Raw genomic sequence first — 20,515 nt, forward strand, 5'->3', positions numbered from 1 at the left:
ACTTCCTCCTGTTATTTGCTGCTGCTGCTGCAGCTACCCCCCCCCCCAGTTTCCTCGTGTAAACATTTTGCATTAAACAAACCGGAGTGTTTTAATTTTGGACTGGTGTAAACTGGTCTGACCCAAACTAATATGACGCAATCTAAGTCAAAAGTCGGAGAAATATTTCCGGAATGTTGAATACTTCATGAGAACCGTGTGTCTCAGGGAATCTGGCGCTACAATGTGATGTTGCCCAATGTGCTTTTCCCGAAGCCGGACTCAAAACTCGTTGTTTCAGTGCGCTCATTTGGTTTGCCAATTACGCATGCGCTGTGATAAACCTTAATTTATAACTAATTCAATAATCTAATGAGCATTAATAACTGAATCTCCCTTTGTGTTTCACGCGCGCGCGCGCGCACACACGCGAGGTAGTGGCCCGGCCGGGACGCAGCCCCCCCACCCCTCGCCCCCCCCTCCTGCCGGCCAGCGCGCATCGACCTCCATATTATCATATGAGGAAAAAGAGGAAACTGATCCCGGGTCAGCGCTTAGCAACGTCTGCAGCGCCGGCAACGCGACCTCGCTGCAGGAACGCATGCGCAAAGGGTGGGGTCGGTTTCAGGCGGCGAGATCTTCGTCGTTTCCGGCGCGAGGAGGGTGAAATCGTTCAAAGCGACGGAAGAAAAAGCGGACCGGCGAGGCACGTGGAGAGGTGCACGGGGCAGCGCGAGCGCACCGATCACAGGAAAGCAAAGGGGGACAAACGCGCGAGCCGGTCCCGCGGGGAAGCGCTCCGCGTCACGTGGCCAGGCGTGGCCAATCGGAGCGGGGCGCGGCTGCCCCCGTGTGCGAGTTTCGCCGAGCGAGCGAGCGAGCGAGCGCGCTCGGGGGCTGATTTGATCACGTGACTCCCCTCCCCCTCCTCACCCCCCCTTCCCCTTCCCTTCCCTTCCCCTCCCCCACCGCCGCCACCGCCACCAGCTCCAATGAACAGGGGGAAGAAGGCGGACATATTGGAGGGGCAAATGTGTTGCTTGAAAAGTGGCCGAAGTTGAAGACGAGCGGATTATTGGAAGAAAAGTGTCGCGGCGTTTGGGATCTTACAAAGCGAGATTCATGTTTATGTTAAGCCAAGGTTTTTACGTCATCACTCATTTCGGAACATATCGATCGAAATCATAACTTGTTTTTTTGTGTTTTTTTTTTAAATTGATCGATTTATTTCGGTTTGTGCGGTTGAGTTATGAAGGCGCGCTGCGCCGTGTGCGGGGAGCCCGGCGTGGCTCGGCGCCCGCCCGGCTGACATTGCGGGGCTCCCGCTGTAACCTTGGTGTGGGGGATGGGGCCGTGTGGCCGGGTAACCATCTTGTGTGGTGGCTGCTGCTGCTGCGTGTGTGTCGGCCCTCGTTTCAAAGGTTGCCAAGTCACGTTAATTCCAACGTCTCGGTGACTTTGTGTGCATAAGATGCGGGTTTTCTTCGAATCTCCGTCAGAACATTAATGTCAATAGGTGGGGCGTGGTGTGTTCGACAAGGCCCGTTTATAGGCGGTGTAATGATGTGGATCAGCGTCGGCCCGGTCGGTGGACTTTCCCGAAGCGTTGCATGTCGTTTGAAACGTGGCTGCGAGTTGGCCAATAACGGGGCTCGCTGGAGCAGACAGGCAAACTGCTGTGTCATTCAGGGGAGGGCAAGATGGCGTGACCTGGGTTTGCCTGCTCTGTCGGGTGTTGCTGTTCTGCAAAATCGGTCGAGTTTAGAGGCGCGACTTCGGCTCCTATAGTGGAGTCACGCTGACCTGCGTTCGAGTGTCGCACTACTCGGGAGTCGTGCTTCCCAGTTGCCAAGGCCCCGGGTCGGGACTCCCCGTGTGTGGGCTCGGCTTTAGAGTCACGTCCTGCAACTTGAAAGACGCTTTTCTTTAGCCGGCGTGTCTCATTGGTGTTAATGCGCATCAGCCGCTGGATTTGGCCACTTTATCTGCTTCGCAAAAGGGATTTATTCGAGCTGAGCGTTATTGGGGGTTGCGCTTCAAAATGGCGACTAGGCGCAGCCGGGCGATGCGGATGTTCGTTTGTCAGACTTGAGGGCGTGGGGACGGAGGAATACGCGTGACCTCGTGAAGCGGCCAATGACATTCTCTGCCTCTGCTCGGGAAGCCCGCGCTGGGGTGGCGTTGGCCAATCGCGATCGCTGTTTTGCCCACGTTGACGTAACGTAATCCGATAAGGACGAGGCCGTCCCGGGACCGGACGCGTTTCGTCCGTCGCTACGAGGCTTAGCCAATCACGAGCGGCACATTTTCGAGGCCGGGTGCGTCGGGCGAATGGCGTTGCACCGTTTCTTTGACGGACAGGGAGGGTTCGCGAATTGGTCGGCCCGAATGGCGGTCGGCGGAGTTTCGGCGTTCGGGGGCGCGGCTATCGCGACGGACGTTGTAAGCAGCGAATAGGAAGTCGGGGGCGTGGACCTTCTTGGGTGTCGTAGCCAATAGGGCGAGCGGTGGGGTTATAAAGACGCGGGTGTAGTCGCAACGTCGCCATTTCGCTGAAGCGGTGTCTGGAAGTCTTGTCGGAGGGGACGGGAGAGAACGGACGAACAGAGTCGGATCCCGATTTGAGTAACTTAAAAAAGAATCCGGATCCATCCTGATGGATATGGCTCTAAACCCTCCCCTTGACAGGTATCTACTGGTAAAATTGACTCATTTTACCATCGGAGGGAATATTGTTAAGCTGTTTCTTCTTTTTTTCTTATAAATGGATATCTAAAATAGCCTCTTGTTTTTTTGTAAATTCCTCGGAGTGGAGTTAGAGAAACGGACGTTACGGATGCAGCACGAACGTGTCTATTTCGCCTGTACTGGACGTAGAACGACATTAATCCCGAAATGCCGTAACGACAAACGTTAGTTTGTAAGTAACTGCTACTGTTGTCGTTTTGCACGACACCGGCGCCATCTTCGGAGTGTGCCGTGGCCGCCCGTTTGTTGTGCTAGCGAAGCTAACTTGGTTAGCATTAGCTTCCCGGGTAGGCGTCTTTTTCTCTTTTTTTTTTCTTTCTTTTTTTGTTGACGTTGCTCGGTATAGCAAAGTTGGCCTTTTTAAGTAAAGCGCCGTGTTTTGTGTACTTGTCGCGGACTTGAGCCAAGTACTTTTCTTTTCGGTAGCGCGGTTACAAGGCGAAGCGCTGGAGCCCGGTTGCATTCTGGCCAGACCGTTCCGAACGGCGTCCCCCCCGGGGGGGGGGGGTTGTCGAGTTCCGCCGCAGGAAGCCGGTTTGTTTTTGTAGCCATGTGACGACCACACGCCGCCCTTTAACGCGGAGCCCCCCGCTGTTATGGCAGGTCATGCATATTCAATTAAATCGGACCAAAAAGTGTGCGGGTTCGTAGTTTGTGTGTTGCGTTTTACGAGGTGGTCTTACGAGGTGGCTCGGGTAGGGGCGGTTGCGTCTGGTTGCGGGGTTCTTGGCCTCCCTGTGTGAAGCAGTCCCCCGTGTCACACCAAGATGTAGCGTGTTTCTAGCTACCGAGTTACCCGTCGCGTTTTTTAAGTTAAGAGGTCAACTTTTCACAGTTAATAGCCGAAAGGGGTTGATAAAAAAAATTTTCCCCCACTTATTTTCACGTTTAATGTCAGTTCACATGCTATGTTTTATTTTGATTTCCAGAAACTAGTCAGCACTGTAATGTTTTTTTTATATGTAATGGAATACTTAACTATTTTAAAATAAAGCACATTAAATGTCCAACGTGTTTCCAAAAGTTGTATCATTGAAACTGTTAAGTCAAGGGTAAAAATGGTTTTATGCTTATTGTCCCACATGACTTAAGCCACTAGTCTTGAATGAATTCAATTGCCCTTTTTTAACACCTTAATTACCATCTGTTAGCGTAATGGTGCATTTGGGCAAAGCTGGATCTTGGTGAGACTAGCAGCAGAAACCAGTGATGCAAGTTGAAACCAAAGTGTCTCCTTTACAGTTTGGACTTTCTTTACGTTCTGTCAGACCCTGTCATGTTACCCGACCGGCATTGGAAGGGTTTTAACATACTGTCATGTTTTGATTCAGGGGTTAACACTATGAGGGTGTCAGAAACTACTCGTCTATGAGTAGTAAAGCATTTAGAAAGGGGCGGGTACATCAACCCTTCTTAAATCCTTGTTTACCATCTGGGCTTGGAAGTTTTTGTTAGCTTACGTTATTTCAGTTGGGCAGTGGATCTGGATGTGGTGATGTCAAGGAAGAACCTCACCTGTAACAACGTAATGATTTGACATTTATCAAAAACCCATTTTTTACTAGTGTCCCATTATTTAGAATAAGTTGCATCCTCCTTTTTGCCCCATGTTTCAATGTGTGAGATGAGCTCAAATGCCAAGTAATTTGCTGTACTCTAGTTATGAAGTGTAGAAGTTGTCAGTATAACATGTATATCGTGCTGCCAACTCATGAGCCTCTTGGATTCTAGTTTTTTTTTTGGTTAATGTGTATTAAGGGGCCATGTGGGGATATATTTTTTTCTTCCAGGTAATATGGTTGTCTGAATGGGTTACAGCAGTAACGGAGCAGGTGATGCAGTATGGGCCAGGTACAAATTGGATGAAATGGCCACTCTAGCACTCATTCTGTAGGAATGTAACTGGCTTCCTAAACTTGATGGCTTGTGACTTTTCCACCGACTTACTGAAGGGGTTCTTATTTCCATGGCTATGCCAGCCAACCGTCCAGTGTCATGGTGTCATTTAGTTGTGGCACCGGAGCGACGTGAAACTGCAGGTTATGCTCCTGCTGGCGTGAGAGGGGCCCCTCTGTGGAAATACATTACCCAGGTGGCCTTGCAGGTTTCTAGGTGGGATCAAGATTTGCTGTGGTCACAGTTGCTAATGGTGGTTAGTTAATCCCATGGTGAGACAGAATGGTCTAACGAGTAATCTTTTCTGCAAATTGGAGTGTTTGCAGTTAGGGGACATCTAAGTTCTAGAAATCCACTGGCAGTGTCTAAGATGCCAGTCTTGTTTTAAAGTTTTTTAAAAACGGTAGGAGTTGGAAAGGTGGCTTTTTTTGTAGTTTAGTAGCTTGCAGTGGAAACTTCTTACTATAAAAACATTTTAAATGGGACTCGTTTTCTCTGTGGTATTTGTACATTTCTAACTGTAATCGGCATAATTATCCATGTTCCTTTTAACAACATTGACTCCACTGATGAAAGATCAGGCCCACTGGAAAACATGCATGGCAAACCGACCAGGAATGCACAGCCGGGTTCTATATTGTGGGAAACTGAGAAGGTTGGTGCTGCATGCAGACTCGACTCCAAGCAGTCCTGCATACATGGTGGCCTCCTCTTGCTTTAAATCTTTCCCAAGAAGCCTTGTATGTCTCAGGGCTAGATGAACCAGTGACGGCCCTAACTAAACTGCATACCAGCCACATCTTACTTTTGTGACACGGTAGAACCACCTGTACTAATTCTGGACAATATTGCCATGGTGGGTGCCAGGTAGAATAGTCTGTGCCTAACTGTTGATGCCTTTAGTAAAAATACTTGAGCCGAAAAACGAGCACTATGTCTTGCAGTCGTCACCCGGCTCACGTCTTCGTGTCAGCAGAGGTGTATCTAGGGTTTTGCCATTGCCGTGTTGCAGGCATTTCCTTAGCAGCACTGCAGCAGATGTTGCTGTCAAACATGGTGGCCCAAACCACATCCACAGTCAGGGACAGCAGTTTTTGATATGAGGAAATAGGAGCAGAGTCTGCCTGTTTTAGCATGGGAGGGGGATACACAAGTGTTGGATCTTTTTTTATTGTACATTTGTTTTCTCAGAATGCTGACTTGGCAGAATCGCATCTCGGCTCGGGTTGACGTATGGTAAACTTGGGTTTTGTCTGGAATGCATGGCTGACTCACATGAGCTGAAGTAGCTGCACTCTTAGTGTTTGGTTGTTGGCCTCAGGCTCGTGGGTTTGCTGAATAGGAGTGATCGTTTTAATCAATTTAATAGATAGAAACAGAATACAAAACTGAAGAACCGCTGTTGTTGCTTTCCGAGTGACACAGTGAATCACCACAATGAATGAACAAATACAAAAGCATCTGTTATACAGTAAGGTAGAATTTTATTGGGGTAGAACCCTCACGTTATAGTTTGGGTACAGCTGACTGGTCTAAACTTTCTTATAGGAGTAGCTTGCCTATCTCAAATCCTATGGGGAATACATACTAATGTGCCAGCTTTTGGATTTGTCAAAGCAAACATAAGTTGGATGCTGTCAGATGACGCCATCACCAAGCAGGAGAATGGCCTCGGTCTGCTGGGATATATGACTGGTCAATCAATCAATCAATTGAGTTGCATTTTATATAGCGCTTTTCTAGCTGTAACAGCCTCTCCAAGTGCTTTACATTTCTGGTCAAATGTGAATTTCTACCACATTACACAATAGGTCCACCTTCTCACTTGATGGCTTGTCAGTGACCCATTTGGAAGGCCCTGTTTACATGCATGTGCTAAACATGTACACCAAGAGGAAAAAAATCCCTGCATTTTCACAGAATTTGTTAATATCATAAATAAGGAAACGGGACAATAACCTTGCTATCATTTGTTATACGCTATGTATGTTTAACGTTCTCTTTCTATGCATACATCCTATACAGTATAGTGCCATTAGTCGTATGAGTGCTACTTTAGCTTGTTGGTATTTGGAACACGTGTGTTTGTAATGTCATGCCCCTTGGCACCTTTACCCAGAGAACAGTACCCAAAGTGCATATCTTTTTAACCTAGCCAGCCATCTGTCTAAATAAATCCCTAACCAAGGCAATGTCTTTGTCATGAGCTGTCTGTTGAGCTCCAGGAACTGCATCCTAGTGTTTTTGTGTGGTGTAAAACAGCCTATTGGTCTTTAAGCATAATTTGAGTAAATGTCAGTTCGGTTTGCTGAATGGTACAGATTAAAAAAAAGATATTCAAAAACACATGAGCTGGGTCAGCTGAGCTGTTGTTGTCTCTGGCCACGCTACAAAGGACTTGGCTCACTCAGTCCTCAGCAAACTATACTTTGATCACTGAACAGTTTATCTGCTGTGGGCATTTGAAAAGTCAGATGTTAGTAAACGCGTTGTTCATCCACCACCTTTTTGTTTGTCTTGCTTTAATTGGTTATTCGCATTGTTGAAAGATGGAGGTCAGGATTCAAGTGGAATTACAGATAGTACTTTTTAAATGACAATGAATCACGTATTTCTTCTGTGTATTAGTATTCCATTTTCATGCGCCGCTGTAGCTTGTGATAATTTTGTCACATTAAATGTGACAAAATTCGTAATGATGGCCTTAGGTGTTTTAGTCCTAATACTAAAGTAGTAGTAGTACTAAATACCAAACCTCCATGCTTTTTTCCTGGTAGCTCCCTGGTCGGGGTGGAGGTTGGCATGACGGGAGTCTCCACCATGGACCAGGGCTCAGGCGCAGCGGGCAAAAGGATCCGCAAGCCTTCGCTGCTCTACGAGGGCTTTGAGAGCCCGGGGTTGCCCCCCCTGGGCCAGATGACCCCTATTGGACCTCCACAGCCACCTGTGAGAGACCCGAGCCGACAGGGAAGGATGACCAACCAGCTCCAGTTCCTACAAAAGGCCCTACTAAAGTCCCTGTGGAGGCACCATTTCGCCTGGCCCTTCCATGAACCTGTAGATGCCGCCAAGCTCAACCTACCTGTGAGTGTTGCACCCTGTCAGGTTCTGCCTACTAAGGACAGTCTCCTGTGGTCTTTTTTTTTCTTCTTTTTTTCGAATTAACTGGTTAGAGTAATGACAGCAATATGTCTTAACATACGCACAGTTAGACTTGTCTGTCTCCCGTCAGTCTATCACTTGGTAGATGGAAACCACCTGCACCACCTGGCCCAGCTTGTTTCTGAATGCAATTAAATGAGTTCGTCATGCTTTATTACAGAATCCAGCTGATTTTCATGATATTCCCCATTTTATTTCCTCTCCACTTTTCATCATTACATCAATGAAAAGATTAATTAAAATAAGCTTCTCGGTGATCAACAATAGGAAGTTGTACTGGTCTGCTCCTAGGGGGAAGAGTATGGGTAACTATGGCAACAAACCAGTGAAAATGGTGTGTGTGCATGTGACAGTGGGAGTCCAGGGTGGTAAAGGAGAAGAACTCTGCCTTTGACAACCTCCTCTCTCTGGCACATCTTACTATGTCCACAAAAGTAACTGGAGGGTGGACTGCCAGCTTTTTTTAAATAATAAAGAATAGGAACTGCATACCAAACCTCAGCATAATAAAAAGTTTGTAATGATAATTGTAGCAAAACTCAGTTTACACCAAGTCACAAAATAACTCAAAACGTGCCGTTCACTATGGGTTGGTGATCGTTAAGGGCTTTGCTGCTTTTGATTATAGGTGAATGTGGTCTCGGACTTTCTACAGGGTTTCCAAAGCCTCCTATCAGGAGCTGTGTGAGTCATCGGGTCACACGATGTAGAGGCAGTTTATGCCTAGTCCACATGTACATGGGTATTTTTGAAAACAGTGTTTTTCCTCCTTCGTTCTTAAAAAAAAAATGCTATCCACACAAGCACTGTTTAAAAAATATCCATTATCCGAACCACTTATCCTGCTCTCAGGGTCGCGGGGATGCTGGAGCCTATCCCAGCAGTCATTGGGCAGCAGGTGGGGAGACACCCTGGACAGGCTGCCAGGCCATCACAGGGCAAAAAATAACTCCGTCCGAATGAAAATGTAAAACACAAGCTACTCAACACAATGAATGCACTGTTAAGCACATGCCAAACCGCCAGGCGGTAATATAACCCTAACCCTAAAGCCATGTTGGCCAATCAGAAGCCTGAAAAAAAGCCAACAAGCTAAAAACTAATTTTCCCCGTCTACATATCAACACTGAAAATGGAGTCTCTGAAAATCTTCACCCTGGAAGGAGTTTTCCAAAAGGTCCCTTTTCAGTGGCCCAAAACGGAGTTTGTGTGTAGATGAAAGGCCAAAATGCATAGAAAAAGATAAGTTTTCAAAAATACCCGTGTACATGTGTGGACTAGGCATTAGTGGCCCTGCCCTGTGTGCTTCTTCCTTAAATCCTTACACCCTTCTTCCCTGGACTACAGAGAAGCCCTAGAAAGTCTGACTACCAGCCACTTTGAGATCCTACTGTCATTATTGTGGTCGTTCTAAAATTAAGCAGTATTCAAGTTGAACATAAGGCAGCAGGAGATTTTTCGGATTAATTATTGGCTGATTCAAAAGGAAAAATGAGTTTACTGTCTTAATGACATTTTTACTCTTTCAGGACTATCACAAGATCATCAAGCACCCCATGGACATGGGAACCATTAAGAAGAGACTAGAGAACAATTACTACCGCAGTGCCAGTGAATGCATGCAGGACTTCAACACCATGTTCACCAACTGCTACATTTACAACAAGGTAGGTGTGTGTGTGCGTGTGTTCGAGACAACTGTTAAGATAATGTTTCATGCCAGCTGCACCTTGTAGACTAATGAAGCAAACATCGCTTTTCAGACCCCTGACCCTGGAGTTTAAGACTCGTTAAATCCATGGTCGCTTTTTCTTTTTTTTAAGCATATGGCAGCTGGTTTTGACTTGAAGTCAGCTCAGGCTTAAAATGCCAGAAAGTGAATCAAGGCGTTTGTGATGACTATTGTGATTTAAGAGATAATGTCAGTATTTTGCCAGCAAATTTCTTATGGTTAATCAACAAAAAATGTTCGAAGATTTAAAAGGTTTATTCGTCACATACAAGTACAATGAGCAGTGAAATGCTTTTTTTTTTTTTTTTTTTTTTGTAAACTTGTGCAATAAGAAGAGAAGTAAAAACGACACCAGTAAATATATACAAATGAATTCAATGAAGAAAACAATGTGCGAAGTCTGTATGGAGACAGTGCTTAAGTGTCAGTTCTTACAGTTCTTAGTATGTTTACATAATATACACAGTGTAAGTTATTTGTTATTATTAAGTACCAAGTATTCAAGGCTTTTAAAAATGATTGTAATTGTTTTCTTTTTCTTCTGTCCGACACAAATGAAGAAACATAAGAGATATGTTTATCAGTTTATTGGTTGGTGCCAAACTTGTCTAGAGGTGATGGTGTCAGTATTTTCCAGTGTCTTGATCATTTGTCCCTTGTCCCCCCCCACCACCACCATACCTAGCCAACAGATGACATAGTGCTGATGGCCCAGTCTCTGGAGAAGGCCTTCTTGCAGAAGGTGGCTCAGATGCCTCAGGAAGAGATTGAATTGCCCCCTCCCCCACCTCGGGGCAAACCGGGCAAACCAGGCAGGAAAAGCCGGGCAGGTGCAGGTGAGAGAAGGGAGCAGGCAGTCAGATGAAATGGGCACACACAACTTTGCCCTTTACACTTACACAATACACTCACACACAGTACTGCCAAGAACAATTTCTATTTCTCTGGATTTGTACTCACCACTGCCAGTCTTATTAGTGCTAAGTGGGTATATGTGCGTAGCATGCAGGGTGACACAATGCTTGCATGTAAAGAAATACACCTATTGCCAAAAAATGCGTCCACAAATTGAAAAGCGTGAACATGTTTTTAAGTCTGTTCCCAAATTGTTTCCTATTTAATGGTCCTACATTTCCCCAGCTTTCAGCGATTTATATAATTCTCTGTGGTCTATACACCCAGTTCGCTAAGTTTTTAAGGGGGACTGATTAACCTACCTCACTCTCTCCTGTTGAACTGAACAAGTTGTTTTTCTGTGGATGTAGGCCATTTCTTTCACACACACACACACACACACACACACACACACATATATTATATATATATAATATATATATATAAAACACACTACCCCGATTAGAAGCGTGACTTAAAAGGTGACTGCCCTGGCCAGTTTTTTGTCTCACGAACAAATCATTGTGCGGGCTAACTTGTGCTTTGTGTTGGTGTCAAATAAATGGAAGCAAAAAGAAGACATAGCCAGTTTTACTTGTCACTCTTGGTTACACTAGGTGTTCTGAAGATGGATGCAATGTGACGGGCATTATTATTTATTTGTCTATAGGACCCCCTTGAAAATGAGATGCTACGTCTCAAGGGGCTGTCCTTGAATAAATTAATATCACCTGGCTCTCAGGAAAAGCTGACCGGAGCAGGTTTTACAAATTACTCAATAATCCAGGTAAGAAAATCAAAGAATGTCGAATCAGTTCATCTGGACACAACTTTTATTGACAGAAACATTTCATCGCTCATCTAAGTGACCTCTTCAGTCTCAACTGACTGCAAGTATCCCCACCCTTATAAACAATAGAGTTGCATAACCATTGAAACGTAACGATTGGTTTCATATGCAAATAGAGGTGTGACCATTAACTACAGTTGCAATGGTCATGTGTACTATTCACAGAGGATGTGGGAATGTTTGCAATCACCGTATGGTAAGATGGTGACGGATGTACTCTTAGCCCCCCAACTCCTCTGTTCAGGGATGGTCGTTCCCTCATCACATAGATGACCTCTTTGACTTCCCGTTGAAACCAGCTTTCCTCCCTATCAAGGATGTGCACATCCTCATCCATGAAAGAGTGGCCACTGGCCTGTAGGTGGCCGCAGACTGGAGTCCTGATCTGACGTGTTAGCTCTTTGTGTTGTACCATCCTCTTGGCCAGCGTCTGTTTAGTTTCCCCAATGCACAAGTCACAGCAATCCTCCTGGCACTTAACAACATATACTATGTTGCTCTGTTTGTGCCGGGGGACCCAGTCTTTGGGGCGGACCAACTTCTGGCGCAGCATTGTTGTGGGTTTAAAAGCAATTGAGACATGGTGTTTGGAAAATATGCGTCTCAACTGTTCTGACACTCCCACCACATACAGAATCACCACTGGTTTATGCTTAGGTAGCTGTTGTCCTTCTCCTCTCTTTGATCGGCTGGTGCACTGTTTGGGTGTCTTCTGGCTTGAACAAACGCCTAGTTAGGATAACCACACTTAACCAGGGCCTTGTTAATGTGGGATTTCTCCCCTTCCCCGCCCGCTGTGTCGGTGGGGACATTCTCAGCTCGCTAAGTCGCCATTTTACTGCAACCATTTCCTATTCCTCTGTGAATAGTACACATTGCCGTTGCAACTCTAGTTAATGCTCACAGTAATTTGCATATGCAACCGATAGTTTTCGGTCGTTATGCCACCGTATTGTTTGTATTGGTGGGATACCTGCAGTCAGTTGAGACTGAAGAGGTCCCTTAGCATGATGAAACATTTCTCTCAATAAACGTTGTGCCCAGATGAACTGATTCAACTTTCTTTGTGTGATTTTCTTACCTGGATTATTGAGCAAGCATAAAGAAATTCTAGCCGGCTTGTTTAGAGTGGATATGTTTTCCCTATACAGGAGAAGTGAAATGAGAATTGGCACAGATGCCATGATATCCTAGCACCTACATAATACTTACTACTGCTCAGTCAATGCCCACACAAGGCAAGCCCCATTTTCTTAAATGTAGGACATTTAACTTTGAATCTTCAGTTAACTCCCTTTTCCCTCTGTTCTCCTTCCTCTTTTGTCTCATGAAGTCTCTGGAGGAATTACTACAGCCCACCAGGTCCCAGCCGTCTCACAGTCTGTGTACTCACCTCCCACCCCGGAAACACCCGATTCACTCCTCTCCACACCCCCACAGACACTCCTCTCCAAGAGCCTCCTGCCAAACCTGCCCATGCCACAGAGCAGCCCAGCTGTGATGGGTCTGCCACCCACACAGCCTACTGCCAAGGTAATAATTGCAAGATGTAGACGGAGTTACAAAGGAGTGGAGATTCTGAAAGTTTGGAGACTTAGTTTGGTCTTTTACAGATTAAGTTGGGTTAAAGTCTGAAAAATATAGGAGTAAACTGTGAGTTAGTTGTGATTCTTGTTTGATTATGCATTTTGACCTGTCCCTGGTGGTTGTTGATATGAAGGGGTAATTAGTTTTAGAGTGATAATGGCCTAGTTGATCTGTCGTGTGCACAGTGATGCCTGTTCAAAGTATTGCTCTGCAGTTATTACCAGATGTACTTAGTTTCCAGATAAACAACATGGGGGTCAGACATTATATACCAGTCGCACCAGTGGATTTAAAAATGTTACGCGGTGGTAGACTGTCCTGCTGTGCTCATGTACTACAGACAGTTTAACGTTGTGAATGCTCTTTTAATGAGGAAAAAGAAAACAATCATTGGATTTAGCATGTGTATCTGTTCTTTCTCCCTCCCTCCCCATCTTCTCATTCCATAGAAAAAGGGCGTGAAGCGTAAGGCTGACACCACTACTCCAACCACCGTTGCCATGCCCATTATGGGCACCATGGGCGTCGGTGGCATCGGCTTGGGGATGGGTGGTGGGCACGATTCCCCGCTTACCCTCACCTCCCTGGGGGTGGACCACAACTCCAGCCTGGGCATGAACCAGGGCCTAGGGCTTAGCCAGGGATTGGGATTGGGAATGGGAATGGGAATGGGTCGTGGTGGGGGGATGATGGGAACCAAAGCGCCCACAGGAGGCAGGAGGGGTGTGAGCGGCCGCCCCATTAAGCCTCCGAAGAAGGACTTGCCAGACTCAATGTTGCCCCAGCCAGTGCGTCGGAGCAAGCTTAGCCCACAGCTGCGCTACTGTAACGGTGTGCTGAAAGAGCTCTTGTCCAAGAAACATGCGGCATACGCCTGGCCTTTCTACAAGCCTGTTGACGCCACATCGCTCGGTCTCCACGACTACCACGACATCATCAAGCAGCCCATGGACCTCAGCACCATTAAGGTGTGTTGGTTTTAGCTTCAAACTCACACAAACATACGCACACACACTACTGTTAACATCTCACACAAGCAGACTGGGCAAGGCAGTGCTGTGTTCAGTTACGCCTTTTTTCAGATGTACTGCCCTGGAATGTGGTTATCTAAGCAGGTTCAGAACAACAGCAAGGCCAACAATGTAATACATTAAAAAAAAGATTGGCCTTAATACAAATTGCGTTTTCTAGCCATGTGAATATGGCCGTGACTCGTTTGACCTACAACAAAACACACAACTGGTCAAACTAGACATATTTGGAGGTTCCTGGTATCTTAGTCCATGACATTTTATTGTTCAGGGGGAAATGAATGACGGCGTGGAAGCTGAACATTGAAGCTTGCTGTTTACTTAAGACTAAGTGGTTAGCGTTTTTATAAGAAGACGAAGCGTAATGGCACCAGACAAAAGAAAAGTATTGTTTTATGAGTTTTATCTCGCGTGAATGAATGAAATACACACTGCATAGATACAAAGCTCTACATAGCAGTAGGCCATTTAACCGGATGGTTAAAGGAACTACTCTCTTGTGTGCAGAGGAGGATGGACAGCAGGGAGTACCGTGAGGCCCAGCAGTTCTCCGCTGATGTTAGACTAATGTTCTCCAACTGCTACAAGTACAATCCCCCTGACCATGACGTGGTTGCCATGGCAAGGAAGTTACAGGTAACCACAGCTCCCATCATACCCAGAGACATGAGCTTTCTTCTTTATTAGACAAAACTAAACTTATTAAGATATGTATTCACTCCAAACACCTGCTACCTTTTCTTTCTAAAGTCTGTAAAATGTCTCGAAATAACTAAAAAGAGAAACATTTGGTTTGAAAAATGAATGTGGCTGAAAATTTTCCACGTCTTTAAATTGGTGAGGTGTTGGACAGTTTTTATTTGACTGGAGTGACACTTAAAAGCAAACAAGGTAATGCGGTCTCAGGTCATCAGAGATGTTTTAGTCAGTCTTCATGTAAGTTGCCTAAAATCCCACCAGTCATGAGTCACCATAGCCTTCTTCACATCCCTACAGGATGTCTTTGAGTTCTGCTTTGCCAAGATGCCAGACGAGGCACCAGCACCTCCTAGCTCCTCCTCCTCCTCTTCCTCCTCCTCCTCATCGTCAGAGAGTGAGATCAGCAGTGAGAGCGAGGAGAGCGAGAGTAGTCCGAGCTCCGACAGCGAGGAGGAGAGGGCAAACCGCCTTGCTGAGCTGCAGGAACAGGTGTGTGTCACATACAAGTTCCCTCACAAAAACAACACCCCAATGGGACCAGAGCTGGTTTGTTAAATCTGCTGCCTCCCTCTTCCGTTTTTTCTTTTCTTCTTCCTCCTCCTCCTCTTTGTCTTCCTCCCTTCAGCTTAAAGCAGTGCACGAGCAGCTCACTGCCCTTTCCCAGGGTCCCATGGTCAAACCCAAGAAGAAAAAGGAGAAGAAAGACAAGAAAAAGAAGAAAAAGCCAGAGAAAGAGAAGCACCGTAGGATAGAGGAGGAGCCCGTGCCCATCCGGCCGCCCAAGACGCCCAAGATAACCAAGACTCCCAAAACAAAAAGCAGCCGGGGAGTGTCGGGGTCCACTGCACCAGGCAAGAAGGCACCAAGCAGGAAGAACAATAAAAGCAAGTGAGTACTGCCGCCTGATGGACACCAGTGGAAACTGCAGATGTTCTCATTAGTAGCCTGTCTTAAGAACGGTGTTGTGATACTGTTTATGTGCACAAGTAAATGCTGATTAAGAAATGTCATGTTTGAAAATGCATTTCCTAGTTACCACCCAGCCTTTACTTTTATAGTTAAGTTTTTGTTTTGTTTTTAGCTCAGTTTGAACATGAGTTATGAAGTTTTAAAATCATAATTGAATAGAACCGCTTCTTTAGCCTGCCCTTCAACTTTGGAATTGTCTGTTTTAGTCCTTTAAAAATCTTTTCTTTTCTCTCTCAGGTCCAAGAAGGCGAGTGTGGCGGTCAACATGCAGCGCACCGACCCGGTCCCCCATCTGCCTCACTACGATTCAGATGAGGAGGAGGAGACGGTGCCCATGTCCTACGACGAGAAGCGTCAGCTCAGCCTGGATATCAACAAGCTGCCTGGCGAGAAGCTGGGCCGCGTGGTTTACATCATCCAGGCCCGTGAGCCCTCGCTCCGTGACACCAACCCAGAGGAGATTGAGATCGACTTTGAAACACTCAAACCCTCCACACTCCGTGAGCTAGAGAGATACGTCATGACGTGTCTGAGGAAGAAGCCTCGCAAGCCGTACGGTGAGTAGAACTGGCAAATCATCAGATTTATTTTGTGCTAAATTAAGGAGCTGCTAAAATGAAATAAGTGGCATCCAGGTAGCGTGGCGGTCTATTCCGTTGCCTACTAACACAGGGAATACCGGTTCAAATCCCCGTGTTGCCTCCGGCTTGATCGGGCGTCCGTACAGACACAGTTGGCCCTGTCTGTGGGTGGGAAGCCGGGTGTGGGTATGTGTCCTGGTCGCTGCACTGCGCCTCCTCTGGTTGGTCGGGGGTAGCGTGATCCTCCCACATGCTACGTCCCCCTAGCGAAACTCCTCACTGTCGGGTAAAAAGAAATGGCTGGTGACTCCACATGTATTGGAGGAGGCATGTGGTAGTCTGCAGCCCTCCCCGGATCGGCAGAGGGGGTGGAGCAGAGACCGGGACAGCTCAGAAGAGTGGAGTAATTGGCCCGATACAATTGGGGAGAAAAGGGGGGGTCAAAAAAAAAAGTGAAGACGTAACTTTTGGCTTCTGTTGTGTTGGACTTTTTTTTTCTTTTTTTTTTTTTTAGTTGCAAAAAGTAAATTTTATATTAAAGGACTACGTGTAATTCAATTGCTGTTTTTTTGTGTTTTAACTTTTCTCTGAGCAAATTTATTGCATTTAAGGAAGTTGAGTCCACACTGTGCAAGCAACAGTTTGTGTATAATAACAGCCTGAGTGAAGATCTCTGACGACAAAGTAATGACTTATTATTTTGGCCCTAGACAGTGGGTAAGGAGCATATTGGCTGTGTTGTAGGAGATTTTTCTCAGTGATTGTGATGGACTCAAATTACCAAGCTCTAAACAGAAGCTACAGGGGCAAGCCAAGTCACACTTTTTGATGAACAAAAGTAAGTGTAAAACAAGTATGGTGTAAAGCTGTGACCATGTGCCATGGCTTATTGGTCTTGCTTGGCAGGCAGAATGAGTTTGGGTGAAGCGTCAGTAGATTCTCTATTGGTGCATGCTGACTTTGTTGTGAAAGTGTCCATGGAGTGAGTGATGTTTGCACCAACGTATTGCAGTTCCCCAGTCTGACACGTTTCCTCTGGTTTCCTGTGCAGCGAGTAAAAAGGGCGGCGTCGGCAAGTCGCGTGAGGAGCTGGCTCTGGAGAAACAGCTGGAGCTCGAGAGACGGCTGATGGATGTCAGTGGGCAGCTCAACTCGGGCAAGAAGCCTCCCAAGGCCAAACGTAAGTCCCCCATAGCACTAGAAGTACTAGGTGTGTTTGTCAAAATATAACATAAACCATGAGGTAAAAAATATAATAAGCACGCTAGGAGATTCAAAATGATAAAAAAAATAAATTCACACTTGGTCATCGTCACAGTTTACATGCTCTATTAGAAGTTGAGCTGTTAGGAAGTTTGAAGAAACCATTGACTGTCCACCACCAAAGTCTTTCATGACTATTTTAAGTCATTACAGACTTGGCTGTGTGTTGAACTTGTGTGTTTGTTTTCCTAGCTGAGAAGCCAACAGTGGCGGAGCCTCACGCCCAGCCGTCACGCCTCAGCGCCAGCAGCTCCTCCTCAGACTCCTCTTCTTCTTCTTCCTCCTCCTCCTCCTCCGACACAAGCGACTCTGATTCAGGCTGAGCGGAAGACAGAGCAAGGTGGTGGTGTGTGTGTGTGTGTTGGGGGAGGGGGGGTCCTCTGGAGGATCGAGCTAACCAGGCCCGGTCAGAGCCATCTCTTCCCGCTGAGCAGAGTGAACTATAGTAGGACTACTGATAACAGAACCACGGGGCGCACTGAACTGCCCCGCATGGCTGCACAGAAGCCAGTCTGCCTCTGAAGTGTGTAAAGACAGAGTGGTGGGTCTTTCTCCACATTCTCCCCATTAATCCATTCTTAGCCCTGTACAGAGGAGAAGAGCAACAGATGGATGGATGATGAAGATAGACTGGAGGCCAGGTCTTGCCCATGTCGGACAGAGCGAGGGACGCTCCATCTCCTGTGAAAAGAGGAGCAACCTGCGTGACGGGGGCACTTGGGTGCTAGAGCCAGAACGGGTCTTATTCTGAAGATGACCCCCCTTTTTACGATGCTCCCTGTCTTGATGCTGTATAGAAACCATGTACAGTCTTATAAATATCTAATTTTCTTTCATAAAGAAGCATTTTAAGGAGCTTATTTATTCCCTGGTTCAGGGGAAAGACGAACTGGCGCGGGTGGACTTGTGGTTTTATCTTTGTTGTTAACATTTTTTCTTTTTCGTCTTTCTAAACTAAAGTGTGTAGGGGTGGAAAACAGGTGTGTGTTTGTGTGTCGTCTTGCGCGCACACATACACGTGTGTGTATGTGCGTGCGTGTGTGTGTGTGTCTGAGAGGGGACACCCCCCCCCCCCCCCCGCTTGAACCACAGGCCTTGAAAAGTTCCTCATAGTAACGGGGGTGAAATTTGAAAACACATTGACACAGAAGCACCTTGTTCAGTAAGTACAGAAGCATGCTGTCCAGAGGCGCTGACAGACCTCTCACGTCGACCTGCAGACTCCTCAGTTACTGCTTTATTTCACACCTCTGCTCTGTTCTCTGCAGAGGTTGGCCGCTGTACAGGAATTAGACAAAGTTAAAAGGTGTCTTGTTTCCAGAACAACATATATTTCTGTTTTCATCTCGGCCATATTCTCTCATTTTCTCCTCCGCCGTCTCCATTTCTGTGTAAATGTGTTTGCTTTTTATCTTTGTGACCAATTCTAATAAATTGTGAGGACGCGTCTCGTCAAATAACACCTGGTTCATTTGATTTCTTACGTAGTCCGATCTGTCTTGCTTTCATTTTTGCATTAATCGGCAAATTTCCGAATGTATTTTCAAGTCCTGAACGAGTTTTTCTCCCTGCTCTCACATTTCGACTTCTACGTTAAACAGACGTGTAAAGTTGGGCTGCCCCTTAACACCATTTGACCTGGTAGAGCCGGCGGCTCATTTCCATGTCCGGGTCCGGGTCTGGTTTTGAGAGCCGAGTTCCTTTTGTGGTGTGATTTAACATAGAAGTTAGACCAGGTGTGGAAGTCACCGACGGCCTCATGGCGACCAGTCCCAGGCTGGTCTTGGTTGTGCCTGGTGAGCCTGTCTGTTGGCGGTACTGGCAGATGGTCGACAGCCTTCTCTTATAATCGGGCGATTGGGCTGAAAAGAAATTAAAAGTGGCAAACTGATGCAAGGACCCCCCGGCCAGCGCTGGGCGGGAAGCAGTTTCCTGCACCGGAGTCCTGATGATGCACTGTTTTGTCTGTAGGTCCTACTAGCGCCCCTTAGGTTTTATTTGTCTTTCTGAAGTCGTTCATGGTTTGAGATTGAATGTGTGTGTGTGTGTGTGTGAAATAAGATATTTATTTAGGAGTGGAGATAGTTTGTTTGTTTCTCAGTATACTGAAAGGATTCAGAAGCCTTTACGTCGACAAGAGTCTGCAAGTCTGTCCAGACGGAAGGCGGCGCGGTGGGGGTGACAGAACTGTACATACTTTACAGTCTTTTTACATTTTGGAGCATGATCATCATCTCATCTCAGTCACACTTTGACTTTTCTTTACCCAGCGGAGGTGGTTTTACTTGTCCCTCTTTCGTCCTCCCCTAGGCAGAAGTACTCCAGCTGTCTTGTAGTCTTACTTTTCTGAGGTTTGTCAGAAATCGAAATGCCTCTGTACTTGACTCCCAACATTTATCTGAACGCCTGTACATAAATAAACTTGAGAAATGTTGGATCTTTTCCCGTCAACTGTCTGCTGTTTTCTTTACCCAGGAATGTTCTGGTCGTACGGTTCCAGACCCACGACACCGTTGCTGTGCAACTTAATTGCCGTTGCTGCAAGGACGTGGACCCAGACGATGGAAGGTGGAACTAGGATGAAGTAAACGATGGTCTTGTGGTTGGCACAACAGGTTTTAAGTGCTACTAATAATGCTTTGTATTAGCTTCTGCCTTGCTATGTATTACAGAAACCTTTTCACGTTAAAAACCAAAAAAAATCTTAAGCCCAGCTGGATTTTGAAAAACATAAATCCAGTCTCCCGAAACCACGTGGGGGACTGCGTTCTGGTCTGATGAGACCAAGGTTGAACTTGTTGGGCCATGACTGCCAAAGGTATGTTTGGCCCCAGAACAGCACAGCTCCTCCCCAGAACAGCACCATACCCACGCTGAGCCCGGTGCCGGTGTCAGCGGGCCTTGGGGCTGCTTCCCTTCAGCCGGAACCTGGGCTTTACTCAAGGCGGAGGGACCACCACCCAAAGCCTCCATCCAAACCAACAAAGCAATGGCTTCACCAAAAGAAGACAAGCGTTCTGGAGTGGCCCAGCCAGAGTCCAGACCTGAATCCAGTATCCAAACCAACAAAGCAATGGCTTCACCAAAAGAAGACAAGCGTTCTGGAGTGGCCCAGCCAGAGTCC

At 46.5% G+C, this 20,515-nt stretch overlaps 1 protein-coding gene across 2 annotated transcripts; it reads left to right on the forward strand.

The window, feature by feature from the left end:
- Positions 1-980: 980 nt before the first annotated feature.
- On the forward strand, positions 981-19,845 carry brd2a (bromodomain containing 2a). 2 transcript variants are annotated; one of them, XM_056298588.1, is made up of 12 exons: positions 981-2,899; positions 7,401-7,707; positions 9,315-9,452; positions 10,203-10,353; positions 12,595-12,794; positions 13,298-13,816; positions 14,387-14,515; positions 14,876-15,067; positions 15,204-15,466; positions 15,785-16,104; positions 17,180-17,308; positions 17,584-19,845. In XM_056298588.1, exons 2-12 carry the CDS (start codon positions 7,426-7,428, stop codon positions 17,712-17,714), a joined length of 2,454 nt encoding a protein of 817 aa, XP_056154563.1. In that variant the 5' UTR covers positions 981-2,899; positions 7,401-7,425; the 3' UTR covers positions 17,715-19,845. The 2 variants fall into 2 exon arrangements, with proteins under 2 accessions (XP_056154563.1, XP_056154561.1); XM_056298586.1 differs by having other exon boundaries at positions 981-2,667; positions 17,584-19,844.
- The last annotated feature ends 670 nt before the right edge of the window (positions 19,846-20,515 follow it).

Source organism: Lampris incognitus, chromosome 18 (genome assembly GCF_029633865.1).
Source record: "Lampris incognitus isolate fLamInc1 chromosome 18, fLamInc1.hap2, whole genome shotgun sequence".
Lineage (NCBI taxonomy): Eukaryota > Metazoa > Chordata > Actinopteri > Lampriformes > Lampridae > Lampris > Lampris incognitus.